This window comes from Stegodyphus dumicola, chromosome X2, assembly GCF_044657685.1.
Source record: "Stegodyphus dumicola isolate Sdum_Otavi_A_Nest chromosome X2, ASM4465768v1".
NCBI classification, from domain to species: domain Eukaryota; kingdom Metazoa; phylum Arthropoda; class Arachnida; order Araneae; family Eresidae; genus Stegodyphus; species Stegodyphus dumicola.
Window position 1 is genome coordinate 118739648 of NC_140781.1, and position 21111 is coordinate 118760758.

The 21111-nt window shown below is 35.0% G+C and overlaps 1 protein-coding gene across 2 annotated transcripts in view; it reads right to left on the bottom strand.

Annotated features, from left to right (window-relative positions):
- LOC118186124 (uncharacterized) overlaps window positions 1-21111 on the bottom strand; it is a 111662-nt gene that overhangs the window by 9534 nt on the left and 81017 nt on the right. For both annotated transcript variants that reach the window (XM_085809351.1, XM_085809350.1), the window contains 2 exons: window positions 17584-17791; window positions 8550-8729 (listed from right to left, as the gene is read on the bottom strand). In XM_085809351.1, the coding sequence (XP_085665477.1) occupies window positions 8550-8729; window positions 17584-17791 (388 nt within the window). The remainder of the gene's footprint in view (window positions 1-8549; window positions 8730-17583; window positions 17792-21111) is intronic.

The window sequence follows — 21111 nt, forward strand, 5'->3', positions numbered from 1 at the left end:
CGAGAAAACTGCTGCGTAGATGATGATTGGAGGGAAAATCGCAACTGGCTTAGTGGTTAAAACGTCACTTTTTATTTTAATCAGGAATACTTCTTCAGAAATATATTTTTGTTTGATTGGGGTGTTAAACGCGCCCCACAATTTCTATATTCACAGAAAAAAAAAAAAAAATTATAAAATTGTCGATAGTAGAAAAAGAAGCTTAGCTAAGAAACGTGACTTTCCTAGGCAGAGCAAGCAGCAGAAAAGCAATGTAGTAAGTGACTAGCACTATTTATAACCTCGGAATGCTTTGTTTTAATCCTGAGCACTGACTGGGGAAAAGTCTACAACAATACGGTTACTGCAAGGAAGGTACAGATGCCTTCAAGGGGTTTGTGCTTCAATTGAAAATTATAAATTTGAAGGTCTATTGACAATTTGTTGCCATTAAGTTTAATATGTAAATAAATTTCAGTCATATTTATATACTTGTATATGTATACTCAAGAACATTGAAAATAGCGCACCAAGAAGGGAACATTGGATTGAAATCAAATTTAATATACATAATGATACAGATGAGACATTAACTTGATCCCCAAAATAAAAAAAAATAAACAAATACTCTGTGTACAATTAGACGAATACAATGCAACTATAATAGCGCGTCGGACCGCCTCCTGCTGCAATATATGCCATAACACGGTCCGGCATTGAGTTGATTAGTCGTCTCATGTTGTCCTAAGGCAGATGGGCCCACAAATCTTGAACAGCCACCTCAAAATCATGTACAGTGTCATGGCGGCATCTGGCTTTTCAGCAGGTCCCACACATGCTCTTTAGGGAACAAATCCGGAGAGCAGGCCGGCCATGAAAGAGTCTGAACGTGACGTAAAAAGTCTCGAGAAACTCGTGCTATTTGCAAACGAGCATTATCTTGCCGGAAAATTTCCCCTGAAAAACCATTTAGGAAAGGTTCCACGCGAGGTCGAAGAATGTCATAAACATAACACTGGCCCGCTAAAGTTCCACGTATCGCAATTAGTGTGGACCAGCTATCACAGGCTATGGTTTCAGAGACCAATGCGCCTGCTGTACGGGCAGTGTGTCGCGCGACAGCGTGGTTGGGAATTGTACCGTTCACCCGTACGCGGTTATTATCAGTCTCCAAAACGAACCGAGATTCATCCCTAACACCATGTTTTGGCAATCTGTGGCACTCCACGTCGCTCAAACTTGGCATTACCGCAGACAGAGTCGCCGATGTTTCGGTGATGATGTACGCCGATGTACATGAAAAGGGCGCTTGGACTGCAGATTCGCTTCCGCTAGGCGTCTGGAAATGGTTTGTGGAAGAACTGGCAGCCCTGCATCTGACTGTATCGTGTAACGAGTCACTATGGGGTCCACGAGCGCTTGCCGCACGATACTTCGATCCTCTTGTCTCGTCGTCTTCCTGGTTGTACACTGCTCCCAACATCCTGGTTCGTCGCACTCTAAACGATCGATCTGGCGAGCAACACGGTGGTCGACCAGCCTGCGGTTTTCATGCCGACGATCAGGCCTCTCTCAAACTCACTTAAGTGTGAGAAATGTTTTGTCACACTTCTACCATTCTTTGCTTACTAATGGCCTCCTAGAGTTGGATTGAGATAGTCATGCTCATGGATCTTCCAGGTTCCACTATAGCCGGACTTAACTTGAGAAAAAATCAAATTTTCTGCCGGCAATCATCAGTTGTGTTGCTTGAAGCGATGCAGAGGAGAGTACATGAGCTGGTCCCGTAGGTAGAATGGTACATGGGAGAGGGAGTAACACCTTGTCACGTGAGATAAATCCGAGCATCTGGCTGGTTGCAGAGATAAGTCACAACATATTTCTTTTGTAACAGAATACAAAAAATATAAGTACGAGTAAAAGATCATAATAAGTATTTTTCCATAAATGAAGTACAAATGAATTATGGCAGAATAAAAACACTTAAGTTGGGAAATTTTGATTTCCACAGATTAAGAAGGCGGCGCGAAGTGTCTGAGATTGAGATATCTGTCTTCTGTTAAGATCTCGTAATGGAAAGTGTTGAAATAATTTCATAAACTCGCATTCCTTAGCGTCACGAAAAAAACTTTTCATTAGCCTTATGCAGTCTTTAATGGTGGGAATTTTTAAATCTTCATGAAGAACTTTGTTTTTAACGAAGTAGTGAGCGCTGGTGATCAGTCGTAGGCACTTATTTTGGACTATCTGTAGTTTATTTAAATCCGCAGGAGTGGCAGCTGCCCAGGCAGGCTAAGCATTTGTCATCAGAGGCCTAACTGTAATGTAAATTAAGCGTTTCTTCTCGAGATTGAGTTTTGAGAATTTTCCTAGGACAGGGTAAAGGCATTTCATAATTTTGAGTGCATTTGTACGGATGTTGTCGATGTGGTTGTTCCAGGGAAGCCTGTTGTTGATAGTGACTCCTAGGTACTTAGCTTTAGAAACAATGGGGACTGGTGCATTAAAGAGAATAAGTTAATTCTTGATAGTGGTATTTTTCTTCCGTTTTCTAATGATCAGGAGCTGAGATTTCTGAGCATTTCTGAGCACTTTCCATCTTCCACACCAGTCTTCGATATTAAGAATACAGTCTTGAAGCTTCCGGATAGCAAAATTTATATTTGCAGACTTCACTGCCAGGGCAGTGTCGTCTGCATAGCAGGCCAAAATAGAGTTATTGTAATGCATTTTAGGGAAAATCAGAAGCAAAAAGGATATAGATGATCGGACCAATAATACTTCCTTGAGGAATTCCTCTTAAGATGGGCCGAGAAAACGAGTAACAGTCTTTAACAAACACTTTTGAAGTTGCGATTAGTGATGTAGGAATAAATCAGCAGAATAATTTCTCTTTCAAAGTTAAAATCTATTAATTTGGCAATAAGTCCCTGATGGCAGACGCGGTCGAAGGCTTTCGCCACGTCTAACATGAGGATAATCACATTCTGTTTATGATGAAGTGCATTCCCGGCGAATTCAGTGAGGCGGATGAGCTGCTTGGATAGTTTCTCTCTGAAACCAAATTACTCCTTTGAGAGAAGATGCAAACAAGGATGAATTTTCTTAAGGATAAGCCGCTCAAAAACTTTACCAAGACTTGGAAGAAGGCCGGTAGGCCTATATCCGTCTGCATTCGCATGATTTTTGCCAGGTTTTGGAATAAGAATAATTATAACAGTTTTCCAGTGCTGTGGAAAGATGAAAGCAGGCGTTAATAACACTAGTGATATTGGAGATGAGGTTGTCAGGAAAGCATTTGAGAGCTTTACTTGTGATCCCAACAATACCAGGAGGTTTCTTGAGTTTTAACTTATTAATGATATCTTTAATTTCAGCAGGAGAGATGATATTGGAGATATTTCGAGCAGTAGGCGAGCTTAAGAAACCTCTTACTTTTAAAAGTGTATGCTTTTCAAAATCTCTGTTAACAGGCCATGAATTCGCGGTGAACTGAGTTTCCAGATAAGTTGCAAAGACATCAGCTTTATCGTGATTAGATATGGCTATGATATTATTAAAGTGAATAGGTCGATAACCAGAATAAGAAGATTTTAAATTTTTGATGAGAATCCATGAAGAGCCATCAATAGTGCTGAGGTGAAGCATCTTTTCATTCCAGAGTTCTTCCTTGAAAATTTTTATCATTTTTGATCTCCTTATTGAGTCTATTAATATTTCTTTTAATATTGGGATCCCAAGTGAGGTGAAAGGATTTTCTGAGTCTATTTCTGTATTTCATTTTAGCTCTAATTTTAGGAGGGAGTCTAAGCAGGTTTTCTTTTCTTGTTACAGTCTCGCTTGCTTCTGAGTGGGCAGCTTGTATATGGAGGGTTAAGGAATAAAAAAATAGTCAATACCAGAAGAAGTATGAAGATCAGTTAAAGAAATATTTCTGCTTTTAAGGATATTTTCGAACAGGAGTCAGTCAGTCTGTGTCTTTGTAATTCTTGCATCCGATTTATGCACTCCGAGAGATGCAGTTATAGGAATATGGTCGGAAGAAAGTTTATGTTTGACGTCCATAATTATGGGAATATTGTTAGTAGAATGGGCGATATCTAAAATATCTGCATATTCAGGCCTCCCAGGGCTGTACGTGTACTCATCAGGAGCATATATGGCTACAGGATGATTAAAAATGTAATCGTATAGGAGTTTGCCATTTTTATTGGGACTGCTGCAGTTCCAGACCCTATGTTTGGCGTTTAAATCGCCTGCCAGCACTGTAGGGACGTCTGGACGTAGCAAAGAAACCAGTTGGGCTTCACTTAATCTGTTATTTGGGGGATTATAACAAGCAGTGAAGTGAATATTCTTGAAAATTGGAAGGTTGACATACACAGTAATAGTTTCGCAATTAAAATCGGTAGAGGATTTGATAAGGCACGAATTAAAGCTTCTTTTTACATATATACAAACACCGCCGTCACGATGGCTAGTTCTGTCACACCGGTATAAGAGATAATTAGCTATGGAAAGTCTGTGACATTGCTGAGCATGGGTCTCTGCAATTAAAGCGATATCAAAGTCATTTTCGTATAAGAAGTCCTGAAGCTCGTTTTTCTTATGCAGAATGCTATTTGCATTCCATACGAGGAATAATACAGGCTTTGCGTTAAAAGTGAATTTATCCATTAATTAGTTTCGTTGGGATGTCATTATTTACAGCGTTGTTCATTGAAGTAAATTGCTGGAAAAGTAGAGGCAGTCCAGATTGTTGAATAAAAGATACGAAGGACTTTTAGGTCGTTCAGCACTTTTTTAGCTTCTTGAATAGACTTAGGAGCAATTCCTGTGGTGAAGGCCTTAAGATAACCTTTATTTGTCACAACTCGATCCTGGAAGGATTTAGGTGGAGGAGGAGCTTTAGATTTTGGAAATTTCTCACAACAAAAATTCGCGGTGTGGCCGATCTAAAGACAGTTTGCACACTTCGGTGGTTCACTGCGGTCTTTAGTACGGATAAAAGATTGATGAGAATCTCCACAGCGCACACAACGCGGTTCGTGTTTGCAGTGCATTTGAGCGTGGTGGAACCTTTGACAGCGGTAACACTGCAAGGATCCAGCTCGTCCTCTGTACTGTTCGACTGCGATTCTCATACCAAGGATACAATGGATATGATAAAAATTTTTATTTTCCTCTTTGCGTTCAAGCGTGACGAGGAATAACGGCATCGGGATAACCTCTCCATTCCTTCTTCTAGTTATCTGGTTTACCCGAACGACACTATATCTCTTAATTTTCAAAACTTCCAAAATATCCTCAGATTTGAAATAGGCTGGGAGGCTATGAATGACCGCTTTGATGTACACTGATGTGCAAAACTTAAGCAACAGGTGTTCTTTTTGACATAAATCCACGAGATATCATCTGAGAGACATGAAATTTAGAAATAAGAGACAGCATTTTGTATTTAAACGATGTCGAAAGCATAATTGCGCAAAAATAAATACAATGCATACAGTATGGAATTAAACAAAAACAGGCTTTATTGAACTCATAGTATCGTTACACATGATTGTCTGTATAAGAGGAAGAACAACAAGCAGATGTTCCTCAGTATTGGATATTACCTCCCCTTACTGCAATGGTTGCTTTTCACCGTCTGCCCATACTCAGCACCAGATTGTCCAACAGATCTTGAGGTGAGAGTGCGCATTCCTCAATCACCATCTGTTTCAGTTGTTGGGTATTCGCCGGAGGATGTAATCGTGCCTCAAGGCGTCTTCCCAAAGCATCTCACACATGCTCTATGGGATTTAAATCAGGGGAGTACGTTGGCCAATCCATTCGAGTGATAATTTCACTTTTCAGTAGCTTCTGAACAGCAGGAGTTCGGTATGGCCGTGCATTGTCATCCATAAAAACGAAGTCTGGTACAATTGCACCTCGGAACAGACGCACATAGGGAAGGATCACCTCCTGACAATAGCGATCTCCGGTTACAGAACTTCTGTCGAAAACGTGGAGTCCGCACGTTCAGCATAATGCCTTTCCAGACGAGATCTCCGGGACACCGTAATGGTCTCTTTCCCTGATGTTACTGAGATTAAAACGTGTCCTTACCTCTCTCCAAATAAGTTGGCGTTGAGAATCGCTTGGTGCACTAAAACGACTCTCATCCGTAAGGAGGACACGACTCAGTAATGAGTCGATGAGATGCCTAGTTTTTGCGCTCCTTGCACCACTCTAAACGGTGGCGCCGATGGCCAACTTTCAAAGGGATGCAGCGTTCAGGACGGCGGGCGAATAGGCCATCTCTGTGAAGGTGTCTGTACACAGTTGCTGAGCTGGGGAGCTTGCTGACTGGTTTTTGGGCTCTTTTCGCCTGTAGGACGATATATCGGTTATCTGCTGCAGTTGTTGTCCTAGAGCGGCCACCACCAACCTTTCTAATAGCTGTACCTATGATTTGGAAGGCTTTCCAAGCCCGCAAAACGATACTTTTGTTGACTTCGAAATCTTCAGCCACACTGGTCACACTACGCCCTTCCTCCAGCTTTCCGATAATTCTTCCACTCGTGAAATCATCCAGATGATTTCTTCCAGCCATATTTCACATGTATTTGCAGCGAATGTCTTTAATTGCGTCTTCGTTCTTCCTTTTATGGTAGTCTCGAGTGGAGCGCATGCATTTTGCGTACGATCACGTAGCTGTGATGCTTTTTTCCCGACATTTGCACATGCATGACCTTCCTACTGAATTGCGTGTTCATTGTACTGATAGCAAGAATCCCTTTTCTGCAACTGCATAGTTATCTGATTAAAATTTGCATTGTTGCTTGAGTTTTGTACACCAGTGTACTTAGCTTCAGGCAAGGAGAAGCAATGGAATGAGTTTTTTTTATCGGTCAATACTTTAACAATTTGTTTGTAAAAAGCTGGATTTTTCGATAGGAGTTTAAAACCTCCTGGGATCATCTTCTCGATATAATCCCGTTCAGCATTTAAGTTATATCCTGCAAGGATAACTTTAACATTGATGAAAGTGTTTTTCGAATCTTTTACGATGATAGGAGGTGTCTTACCAGATGAAGAGTTATCATTGGCTGGAGGTGCCTGGAGCTGTACATCAGGGGCTGTATCCATATTATCCAGGTTGTCAGAAGCGGGTTGCGCCGCTGGCTTAACTGCTGACGAATCAGCGTCGTCGGTTGGGTTCATCTTTCGAGTCGGTTTCTTGGTTCTTTTTGTAGTATCTCCTCTGGGTCCGGAGTCAGAGTCACTGGATTCCTCATCAAGAGACTTAAGTTTCTTGTTTTTTTCGTCATCAGAGCACGACGGAGTACTTGTCCTTACGTACATTTAATTTTGGCTCGCCAAGCTGCAGAGAATTATCGTCGCAGGTACAAAATTCAGCTGGAATGTTAGGCCTATAAATGGGAGGTACTCGTTCCAGGACGATCTCATTTTCGATGAATAATTTTAATTTCCAAAAGAATTGTAGATCCCTGGAGTACTTTTCGCAAAGGGGGCCGTGAGCTTCTTCTATGCATTGCAGATTAGTTTTCATGAATCTTCCAAGTTCCGCTGTGAGCCGCGAATAGCTGGCTGCAATGCCAACTCTATTCCGGCTGTCATAAGGTAGACGCTTCTTCGAGTACATCAGGTGAGGAAATGCATGACTGTGGATCTTGAATCTTCATCTATGCGCCGATTTATATAGAGCCCACTTTCTGATTGCAGCGCCACTGCAGGGTGTGTGGTCATGCGCATTGGCACCAAACTTGGATCATTTGCATATCGGATTTCACTGTACTTATTTGTAAATACTTTTCTTCCTTTTTGATGCGCTGTATTGAAAAGAAAACTTAATAATCATTATCCAATCTACTTAATAATCATTATTGAAAAGAACTTAATAATCCAAACTTAATAATCATTATTGAAAAGAAAACTTAATATCATTATCCAAACACTGTTTCAAATGTTCCTGAGTGTATATATATCTATACATATTTCTTTCTTTTGCTATTAACCCACGTTGCCGGAGCTTCCAGCCAGACGTAATGTGTAAAAGATAATTTTTTAATTCTTTTAGATAATATCAGAATATTTCCTGTGTATGCTGTGAGAAGGGCAATAAGCTGCATTGCTTGCATGTTAATATACTAAATTAAAAATGTTTGTTTTTTAAGTTACAGAAGCAGAACAAAAATTCCAAGAACGAAACATGGATTGAAGAGTAAGTCATATACATTTCAAATAAATTACGAAAAACGAAATTTTAACTTAACGGCTAGTCAACGAAATGGATAGTTGACTACGTTGACTAGCCATTGTATGAAATTGCATTTTTTAATATTCTTTAATTTTTAAATTGACCTGGCTAAATTTTTAATGATCATCGTCAATGAAAAAAGTTCTTTCCCCTCACTTATAATAAAATACTGTATTCATAGAAGCTTATATACTGTTCAATAAAATATTTTCAAAAGTTTTTTTATTTTAAAAAACATAAAATTTACTTTAGGAGTATTTGAAACAAAATAAAATGTTGTAATGAGTATAACAAATATCCTTACTTCGAAATTCTTCCTTAGGTCAAATCTATCGGCAGAATGTTTCAGATAATTGCTAATGTAGAGATCCAAGTCTCGGACTGCTGGGTCTGCTGGTCTCTCTCTGTCGTCTGGAATCTGTAGAATATGCCTTATACGGGATTTGATGTCACAAATAGTATTATGAACAGATCGAAAAGACAGCTAGGAAGTAAAACAACATAATAAATCAGTTTAATATAAAACTTTAAAATATAGCATAAAACTTTTAATGTATGGTTTTTTAAAACCTGGATCTGTTTGGTTAAGATGGTCTAGGCTTACAAAGCCTTGCATTGTTGAACCTAAAACTTATTATTCAACGAATACCACATTAGACTCAGAAGTACTCTTAAAAGCTCCGAGATATATTATAATTCGAAGGTGCAAAACAAAAGGGTTGAAAGTGCTTTTTAGGGTGTAACCAGCTATTTGAATTACAATATTTTAATTCATGCTACCTGCTGTAACACTGGTTGAGTAAGGAAAAAGAAATGACTCGGTAGCTTACTGCGTTTGAGTTAAATTTTACTCTAAACCTGCAAAATGTTAATATAATATATAGAATGACCAAAATTATATTTACTTACATAAGAAAATGGTATTTCAAGAAGTAATATGATTTACATTTTCATACATTTCATTATCCAATCCACTTTGACCAAACTCTGTTTCAAATGAAAATAAATGGGATAATACCATCCAAAGGATAGAAAACGCTTGGTATAACAAAACATGTTTTTCGTCGCAAGAGCTTGTAGTTCAGGATTTAATTTCGGTGTTTGTCGAATTGAATTTTTTGGTGAAAAGATGATTGAATGTTTCAAGCCATTTAACATCCATCATCTGAAAGACTGTGACATTGTTGCTAAGACGCCGGACATGATTTGAAGAAAAAATCAATTCCTCCTAAAGATCGATTTCTGTTCTTAATTGCTCGTCGCAACAAGAACTGATTCAAAGGCAGATGCATTCAGAGCTATCAATAGAATTTCAGTATTGCTGTGCATAGAAGGTTTGATGAGAACAGGCCATTTTTTTTTAGAAAGTCAATGACATGTGTTTAACTAACCTCACAGCTGGAGTTAACAGCAATGGGTCTGTGTTCATCTATTAGCTCTGCTGGTCACGGGGATTAAAAACAACAAACAAACAACAAGAAACATGATATTTGTGACAGATGCGTTAGTAGGGGTAGGAGTAAAGACCAATGAACACAACATATACCTTTGATACATAACACAAACATTTGGCAGAGAACTTGTGACTGCTCGGAAATATCGAGATGAAGTCTTACAAACCTATATTGGATGTAAAATACAGATCTGGCTTTCTTTTTATCTCTTGTACCCAGAGAAATTTATGCAGGAGTCCACCCAGATAAAATCTGATTGAGGAATTCCTTGAAATCGAAGAAATTGAGAGAATATACTGGCCAACATGCTTTGAGTCCCATATAGAATTTGCGGGATATCCTTGGACGAACTGCTGCACAATTTTCCCCTTAAAGATTTCAGTTTCTTGAAGACCACATTGTTGGATGAGAGAAACTTACTTTCTTAGATTTTAATTAGCTACCATACTGAAAGCAGGAAGTAGTGTTGTGATATATATATATATATATATATATATATATATATATATATATGAGTTTGGACAGATTACATTGTCTATTAATGGAAAAAGTTTCGAGTTATTAACTTTTTACTAAAATTTAGATGTCAAATATCAATTTAGCCTTAGTAGTTTTACAGTGTAGTTTGCGTCATATGCATTCGTAGTCGATATTTCAGTTTAGATTCATATATTATAATACTGCATATCATTCCAAATAAATACCTTTCACTTTGATTTTAACAGTTCCTTAGTTTTTGAGAAATCAGTGTTTTTGTTCAAGTAAAGATAATTTTGGACACCACTGTATTTTGAAAATTTAACTTTGGAAAAAACGGAAATACTGTTTTATTTTTTGAAATGTTTAGTTCAGTATTTAGGAAATATATTAAGGGATTTTGATCTCTGGAATACTGAAGCGTCAGTCTGTCTTTTGACACAGTTAATCTATTTAAATTTAAATGTAGCCTTAATCTTTATATGGTTCTTATGCCTTTTTTTATTACGACACATGAATCACAACTTTATTATTTTTCTCCGCATGTTTGGAGTGATTGTCGTTTTAAAAAATAAAATTGAACCCTAAAAATAATTTCTGGATTTTTTTTTTCTTTTTATATAAAAATTTTGTTTTAGTGCATAAAGGTGTCCCTTTTTATTCATGATACTGTTGGCAAACACCAACTTTCAACTACTTTCGGCAACATATAACCCTGAACAAATACAGGGTAATGTTTTACTTTTGATGCGGAGATTTTTTACCCTTTTTCAATATTTAGTTTCTTCACAATACAGAAGTAGCCCTTATTCCTTAAAATGCTAAATTTCCTATCAGCGCTGAATGTAACATGATTCCAGAAGTTTTGAAGCATCCTAATAAAGTTGTAGAGCTATTAGGTTATTTCGAAGCAGGAGAGATGAAAAATGAACAATGCCCTCGCCGGGAGTCGAACCACGGACCTCTCGAATACGCGCCGAGTGTGCTGAGCACTGCACCACGAAGGCATGCTAAGAAGGCGGGAGAAATACCTTATAAGGTCTTCAACGATTGTTGTTTTTATTCTGTTGGTTTTACTTATGAAAAGCTTTCTTTGAGCTATATGAATATCATAAACATCTTTTCTAAAAAACAAAACAGAGAGTTTCATTTGAGACACTTCTCTGTACTCTTGACCGTGACACTGTCGCAATTTTCTGCATATTGTAATTTTTTAATTTTTGTTTGACGGATTATTTGGAGCTTAGCCGTATGCTGCAGAATCTGCGTAATGCTTTCCACCTTGTTTATCGGTTATCAGCGCGCTCTCGTGGGCTTCCGAATGATAATATCGACACGATTCGCTGTAAATTTTCTGCTGTTTCCTGGAACGGATGCCTTGCTTTCGAAACTGAACTATTAACTATTTGACCTAAATAGCTATGTACACTGTACCATTAATTCCATCAGCCTAGAAATAAAAATTACAGATGCTCATATAAAGTTGAAATGTTCTGAAATACTATAATAACACTGTTTTAAAAGCATAAATAGCTACTTTTTCAAGTATTCCTGAATTTTATGATATTTCTTCTCGCAGAGACGCGAAAAAAATGTATGCACCCAGTAAATAAACATTTAGTAAACAATAAGTAAAACAGTTTTCATGCAATATACATATTTCAGTATGTATGCCGTTATGGTTTATTATAATAAAAATAAAATAAGAGTGATGCATTTTTAGCATTTGACATGTGTAAGGTTCTTTCACTTTTGTGAGCCATTGTAATTGGTAGGATAGTAAAGTAAATTCATTATCTGAATATTATAGTTTTAATGTTCATACTTACTTGCTTTTTTTCCCCATGCGTATTTTCTTGTTTTTTTATTTATTATGGGACGTATTTAGATATCTCACTTGATCTTGTTTTTATGTTCTTGCAGGGCATTACAATATTGTTTCGATATTATATCATAAAATGCGTGGATTACAATTTCCATACTGAATTTTATTATACAATCTCTTACTCCAAAATTCCATAACAGTCCTACTGCCTGTGCGTGATTGTTTCCGTGCCTCAGAAAAAGCATTTGGTTTTGGTAATTTAAAACACTTACCTCAAGTACAAATCTTCATATTTTCAACAGACGTTTCCAGCGAAATTTTTGATTCACCAGCTTTTAAATTTCATACAGTTCAATAATATAAAAACATCTTGCTTGCTTACAAAAGCATCAAAATAATTATAAATATTTGTTTGCATGTGGGGTGGAAAGTAAAAAAAAAAAAAAAAAAAAAAAATACCCTTTACTTCTGTTTCAGCTTTAACATTGAACAAATAGCCACTTACAAAGGAATGATACAGACTTTACCTTTCTCTCACCTCTCTTTTTCAAGCATAATATAACCCTAAGTAAAAGTTGCTTGCATATCAAAACGAAAAAAAACAACATAATTAATGATTATTTAATACTATCACCAAAAATTTAACATAACATGGGCAGAGAAATTGCAGAAACAGTTCTAATCTGAATCTGAGACTTACAACGTCTCAGAAATTTTCATTGCTGTTAAAGAATAGTGTATGTTTCATGTGATCTTACATTCCATAAAAAGCATTATCAGTGAACAATTTAATAAAGTCTGGCACAGCAAGCATAAAAAATGAAGGAGAAATAAGCATATCTTCGATAGCTAAACATAGCTATTTACACCCCAGTTTTGATTTTCATTTTCCAAAAATTATCCACAAAGCTTCTTCGGTGGACAAACTGGATTTCCTTGAAGTCTTTCAGATGCTTTCATATGCTCAAAAATTTATCTCCTTTAATTATTGACTATAATTCCAATCCTGCTCTTTCCATTGCTTTGAAAATTCTAATATATTAGCTTTTCCCTATTTCGTTACTATTTTTATAGACAGATGGCGCTGCATTCGTTTTCTCATTTCCGTATGGTTGCTGGTTCTAATTCCAAGGTTTAAACAGAAGGGTTAAAACAGTCATTCCTTTATGTGACTCCTCGCCGACGTGATCCTCTTAGGTGGTGTTAACACATGGAGGTAGGAAAGGACTTCCTACCTCCATGTGCTAACAGAAAGCAGTCAGACGTCACTACGTTGCATCTGCTCTGACTTCGCCTGCTTAAACTAGCAATGTAGACATTCCAAATTAATTTTAATCACCTATATTGTTTTCTAGTGAAGCAATGTCAAACTGGCGGCCCTAGAAGTAATTTTATGCTGCCTTCTGGGAATATATGTCCCGTAAGTTAATTAGCGTTATTATGACAAGAATTTGAAGAAAATGTTTGATTTTAATCGTCTGGAGTGCAGATTTACGTTATAGTCATTACAAAAAACGAACGTAACTCTTCAGAAAATGTAGAAATAGAGCTAATTAATTTACATTGTGATATAAATTTTGTCTTAAAGATATAATCTTAAAGATTTTAAGATACAAATTTGATTAACTTTTAATAATACTTGTCAAAAGATAAATATCTTAAGTTACGAATTTTTGCGATAAGAATACTAGCTTTGTTTTTAGAGTGCATTTACGTGAGAATAGTTTTATTTTCATAGTTGAAAATTAATAAGTCTACGAGAAAGAACGAGACTGTCGATGAGTGTCTACAATTTGTTATAATACTTTCTAGTAATTTCCCTCCAAGATTACAAACTTCATGAAAATCAAAACGTCATGAGATGGTGTAGCTGAAAGGTGTAGTAAAAAAACAAAGAAGTTTACATTAATTTACATACAAATATTATTTTTTCTGTTTTTCGTTATAGAAAAATCTAATTAATAAAAGAAAGATACTAGGTTGTCATTATTTATTCTTAAGTTTTGTCCCTTTTGGGTCCTGTCCCCCTTGGGATGATTTCGCGGAAACAGGAACGTTTTTGACAACTGCGGAAACAGGAATCGCGGAAACAGGAAGACACCAGTGTCTTCCTGTGTTGTAGCAAAGTGCTATAAAATTCATGGAAATTAGAAAGATAGTATATTTCTTTTTAGTTTATATTAAAAGGAAGTTACTTTTAGCAGTTTAATATATTACTGTTAGCTGAATAAACGCCAATCTGAAAATTGTAATATTTAGCTGTCTGTTTGAATTCCAAATTGTAACCAACAGAAATTTCTTGCCCATACCAACCTCTAGATTTCAAGCAAAATATACGTATAAATTTGATATTTTTCTTTGCGCTATTTTTATTCGTATGTTTTTACAAATATCTAGCAAAAAGTTTTAATTTAATTAGAAAATTTTGTTTTGTTAATAAAAAAAAATAAATCCCTTTTTTAATTTTAATTTTAATTTATTTTTATTTTTAAATTTTATTTATTTATTTATTTATTTATTTGTAATTGCTGCCCGTCAATGTCTTCGAATTAGTTCTATTTACGCGATTCCTCTTTCCGCGTTTTTCAAAATTCTTCCTGTTCCCGCGAAATCGGAGAGTACAGTCCCCTTCCCACAGCTCCTCAGGGAATGTCAAGATAAGTCATTAAGAAGAGCTGGATAATTTCTTTGTGAATAAATTAGTCTTCATCTTGACATCGTGTTTTAGTTTAGGCTTCTCTCGAAATCTTTAGTTTAATTCTATTTGTTCTATTCTGTTTCAATATTAGCTGTTATTTTCAATTGTTACCTTAATCAATCTTTTAAAATATCCACCGTCATAATAAGCCAAAGTCACTTGATAGTTGCTTTAATGTAGCTGACTCTAATTGAATTCATTTACAATTATTGAACCAGTGTTTCCAAAGTTTAATATTACGACCAATCAGAATAAATTTAATTTAATTGTGAACCGCGTTTTGAGTTGGAATTGCAAGTGACTCACAAAGTACAGTTTCTCTTAAAAAAGAAGTTAGATGACTAGGAGACTTGGAAAAAGAGCATTGTAAAATGAAATAATATTAAATAACTTGATAATATTTACCAATTTTATTATATACATACTATATACATGTATATATAAAACTGAATTATTTAAAATATACTCTATAACTGCTTATATTTACTTTTAATAATTACTTACAAGTATATATACATAATTAATTATTTTAAATTATTATGACAAATATATACAATCACGGCTGAATCGGGCGCCATACTTCTAGAACTTTTGAGTTAAATCTTTGAAACTAACAAATTTACCTTTGACGATTGTTAAATTTATCAATGATTTCTTTTAATGTATTTGGATATTCCGATGAATGCATGTAAAGCAAGTCCATTCAGTCGAGGTTCAGATATTATAAAGGTTAGTCAGAAGCTGCTATGGTATTCGAAGTGTATTTTCTTTTAATCCACCTTTCTTTTTATAACAAATATCATTCTGAAAAATTTCATTATAAATTGCCTTTATGCAGAATTTCGGAAGAATATTATTTTTACTTTAAGAAATTTAGTCTTTTAGTTCATTGACAAAATCATCGCAGAGTTTGAACATCTGGTTCTCCCCTTTTAAATACAGCATTAGCTTCATTCATTCAAAGATCTGAGATCTCAAATATTTTTCGATTATTTCTTTTAATTTTTCTTTTCTTTCCTACATTTCGGGAGAGGCCGAGGCCCAGTTGGCCCCCACTATGTAACCCCTTTGGGAAAGGGGGAATGAAGATTGATGATTTCGCGGAAACAGGAAGACACCAGTGTCTTCCTGTGTTGTAGCAAAGTGCTATAAAATTCATGGAAATTAGAAAGATAATGATATTGTATGTCATATTTTTTCCCAAAGAAAAATTTGCTTTTGGCGAATAAAATGGATACGTGTATCGAAGACAGGATTCTATTAATGTGAAGAACGCAAGAATTTGCAGAGAACATTTCCTATGCAGTGATTATGAAGATGACAGGAAAAATCGCTTGCTTGGATTGTCGCAAAAGAAACCATTAAAATCCAATACTGTGTCAAGAAAAGAAAAATAATGCAGAGTGCTTTTGAAAGACGGGTTAAATGTAAAGAAAATTCATTTTGAGGCTGATTACAGAAATGATGATAGGAATAATAACTCAAATACGAATGACAACATATCTCTCATTCACTTTAAAATTTTGAAGATCGTTTTTAATGTACTGGAAATTCTAAGAATTGCAGAATCCTCATGCTCTGAATATTAGCATCTCAGAAGCTGTAGCTGTTTTGTTCGGGTTCTAGAGAAATTGAATGGCATACCGATATTCGTGAATATTAGACTTTTCAAAATCAAACTAAATTTATGGGCAAAAATCAAATAGCTATGTTGCTTAGTTACTCAGTAAAAGCTAAATGAGCTGTTCTTGGACTAAAAAATTTTGCGATTTTGTTCTTTTTTATGCATTTATTCGTTCTCAGTTTTTTTTTCTCTTTCAAATGTGCTAACAGCTCTAACCGTTTGCACTTTTTTTTTCAGAAAGCAATACACTCTTTATTTAAAAGTTTCTATGTTAGAAAATATAGCTTAAGTATTAAAATTGAAAGGAATGAACCGCTTCTGTCTCGATGAACTTCACCAGGAAAATAGTAATTGATGCATTTCTAGCATCTGGAATGAAACTTTTAAGTTAAAAAATTAAGTTTATTTTTTCAGATTTTGTAAAACAAAGTGCAAGTGGACTATAAGTATGTAAATAAATAAAATTAGCTTGGTGTTAAAAAAAATTTAAATTCTGGCTTTGGCGCCAGGTTTTACGAGAATACATGAAAAGTTGCATTGGAAATGTGAAAAAGTATTTTGAAGCATCAGAATCTAATTACGAGTGATTGAACTTAGTGAAATGTTGCGGTACTTCTACCAGAAAGGAGTAAGTTTCGAAAAATTGCAGTTTAAATAGTGTTCGCTTTCAATGTTCTTTCAGATTTGAGATGCTTGACAATTTAAAAAGAAAAAAAAAAGATGTTTCTGAGAAATGTAATTTGTAAAAATTTGAGAAATAATCTGGCTATATGCTGCAGTATAATTTAAAAAAAACTTTTTATTTTGAAAAGATTCATTAGAATTTAATCTTTAATCTTCTTCTAAATCGTATTTTCATTTTAACTTACTACTCCTTGTTTTTATATAAACTACAAAATAAAATTTTTTAACTTACTTGATGCACTGAATAGTAACTATTTAACTGTAAATAGCCTTACAGGCTGCAGGTTCTTTGTTCCTGATATATTTATGAAAAAATTTATATTTCTAACAAACATAATTTTAATGAAATCTCATCTCACTAAAAAAGTTTTGTTGGTATATTTTATCGCAAGTAAAACATTAATCGAGTGATATAAGCTTTATCCTTCACCAAGCTAGAATTTCTAGAAAGACATTTTACTTTAGGCGACAAATTAATTTATAGAGGATATTGTAAGATACATTTAACAAAAGGTATACATTATCAGTTTAAAAAAATATATATAGTACAGGTCATTAATTTTCACATATACTTACAACTACGGCAGAAAACAAAAGTTTGGATTTTAAGTCGTGAGCGTGCTCTAGCTCTGGAATACTATCCAAGGCATCTAGAGTGTCTACTCTGGACTGGGCATACAAATTACCGTAACGTCGTATTAGAGCTGTAGGTCTCCTATCTCCTAGAGCAACATTTTCAAACCTCATTCCCCTGTCCAACATCATTCGTGCTTGCTCCGCCAATCTAGTAATTAAAACAAAGAATTTTTCATAACTTTCACATAGAACGGAGGATAACTGCAAAGAAAGGCAAGATGAATAGGAATGTATAAGTACTTTTAACTTACATTTTTTTTTTGTTGTTTTTTTTACTCTTAAAACGTAATTACATATAAATGTTACAGCCAATAATTGTTTATTTACTAGCAATATACCTGTTCTTCGTGTGGGGCAAAAGGTAAAATTAATTCCATGTAAAACATAAAAGCATTACAAAAATCCATAAAAATACCGAAGGGGGAGATTTTATACTAAAATGAGTAAAATATATACATAAATTAACTTTTTAACTTATACCAATAAATGCACTAAATAGTAAAAAAAGAAAAAGGAGGGGAAATCGGTTTTTACAATACCCTTGATGATATGTGACTAAAAATAAAATGAGGCAGCTAACAAAAACAAATTTTAAATCAAAATTATCTCACAGAAATTTAAGGAAACTGAATGTAAACATTCTTAGCTTTATATTGGGATAGATGGGAAAAAGGATTTTAAACTAAAACTACGTAATTATTTTTTATTAACTTATATATTTTATTTTCTATTTTTTACCCCAGAGAATCCTGAAAAGATAAAAAGAGAAGAAAGTCACTACGTTAAACGCAGCAGAATTACTTCTTCTAAACAGCGTTGAAACGTAATACGCGATTGCATCTTTCTTTCAAGGACTTTCAATTTATCTGATGCCATAAGATATATTCAGATCAGTTCAGGTTTTCTCTGATTTTTAAAATCCCATTTCATCATCATTTATAATTGTATGAATGCTGGCAATAAAGGATTAAAATCTTTTGAATTAAAACTATTTATCATTATTAGTAACCATTGAAGAATGCCATTTAGAAGATCATTTCTCAGTCTCTTCGCTGGTGTGAAGATAAAATTCTGCGATGATAAGTTCATTCGTTAAGAAGGATATGCGAAAAATATTCAATATTGAAAAAAAAAATTGACATCAGCCAATATGTAACTGTGTTAAAGAGCAGCAGGAAAAAATGAAAGTAATAAACAAATAAATTAAACCAATAAAAATGAGAAATCTATGCAAAAGAGAAAAAACGTAGCATGACGTATAATGGTTTCATATCCTCAGAAACCGCTTCTCCAATGTAGATCACGTGACGTCCAACGAAGGCAGTGAAGATGGGAAGCCTATGCTTCTGATTAAAATCATACTTTAGTAAACTATTAAGAAAATTCTTGAAAATTAGCTAATTACTTTTTTTTTATCATTGTTGGTTTAAAAGAGGGAAAAAGATTGTTGCTACAATCTGGAAAAATTTCAAGATAGCATGAAACTTAAGTTTCACGCACGAGAAACTCATGCATTTTTGAAAACTCAGATAACATTTCCTGTTTGATTGCAAAAGGAGAACACTAGCACAGAGTTGGTGAAAATTTGTTATTGCCAGTAATTTGAGAAGTAACAAGCAAGGCTATGAAAATGAATCCGGATACAGTTTAACAAAGTCTGCCGCTCAGCAGACACAGCTCAATGCGATTTAGATGAAATGTCCAAACACATTGAACCAAAACTAATCTTTTAATTTAGGGTTAATAAATCTGCCAGACATCTAGATGAATCGACTTTTGGAGGGAATAGCGTTTTAATAATCTGTGCACATTATTATATTATAGTGACACTAAACTAGATATAATAGAGAACATTTGTGCTCAAAACCTCTTGAAATATGCACAAAAGGAAAAAACGCATTTCATTGTTTTGAAAATAATTTCCAGCAGTATAACATTTCATTGTCGTTAAGCATTACTGCAACTTCTTGTTACGGTGCACCAGCGATAGTTGAAAGTTATTGAGGATTTTTAGCGTATCTCAAAAATAAGATACCTAACATTTGAACTGTTCTTTTTTTTTTTCTTCTTTCCCCTTTTTTTCTTGTTTGCACTGGCAACATTTAATTGCAAAAAATATCCAAGAAGAGTTTCATATTGTTTTAAAGTTATTCATCAAAGCAATAAATACTACCAGAACTAAAGGTTTGAATGACCATCTTTTTGTAGAACTCTATGACCAACAATGATGAAGTTGCAGCAGTTCGCTTCTTCACCCGTACGTACGGCGATTCTCCAAGGCTAGCTGTTTACAACGTTTTATAGACATTTTTAACACCGAGATAGAATTTTCTCTTAGAAGTTGACGACCCTATAGCGACACAACTAATAAAATTTAAAAGATATATATTCTACAGGGATGATATACATCCGTTGTTCAGCTACACTCGAAACAAACCGCAAAGAAGCGATATTAATCTAATTGAAGGTAAAACGGTTATCTTCGGTTGTCGTTCTAAAGTGGATTTGTTTTTATTGAGACTGAATCGAAAAGTATTCCATTACTTAAACGGACTGTGTTTTCCCCAGAAGTTATTATATTGTTATATAAAAGCCACTTCCGAAATTGGACAGAAAATTTTAATGTTCACTTGCAAGATATCGGAAAATTGAACGTGAAAGCGGGGCTCATAGTATCATAGTTATTTATACAATTATTTGCATTATAATTATGTTGTATGCTGTAGGTTATAGAGCAAAATGTAAGGGGGCCAATGGAGAAAACCATTCTTCTAAAAGGGTTCGATGCAAGAAAAGCGTTGGGAATTTCTAGTCTAGACATAGGATGGTTATGTAACAACGAGTTTTATCCCATTATGGTATGTGGGAAAAGAAATTGCAAATTTGGTGGCCGTAAAGGAAAAACGGATATTCTACTTTGTCTCGAGGATTCAGTTTCTTACATCTAGTAAATAATATCTTTAATTAAAATTTTCAATCTCTTCTGGAGGAAGATACCAAAGATGATCTGGATGTGCTTTCTAAATCACAAAGATGATCTGGATGTGCTGGATGTGCTTTGAAGGATGTGCTTTCTAAAGTCTCAGCTGCCTCACAACCCTCACCCCAACGACACGTTGTCGCAGCCTTCCTTACGTTAGGCTTGCTGGATGTTTAAATATATTTAAAATTTGCCGATTGACAACAAAATGGATAATTCCCACCGCTAAAGTTCCTGGATATTGTGAAGGAATATGCATGAGAGGAAAAGACAGACAATTCCAAGATCCTCAGTTTAGATAATTCCACTTCTGCTGACCCTTTTGTATTACTTGCGTTTTCGTCTAATGCTTTTGCGCAATATTGTATATGCAGATAATGTTATTTTTTTCAACATATTCAAGGTGATAATGCTGTAAATTAAAAGGCCTAGGTCTCATATTTTAAAACGTTATTTTAAAAACCCAACATAGATTATGTTGATGGTTA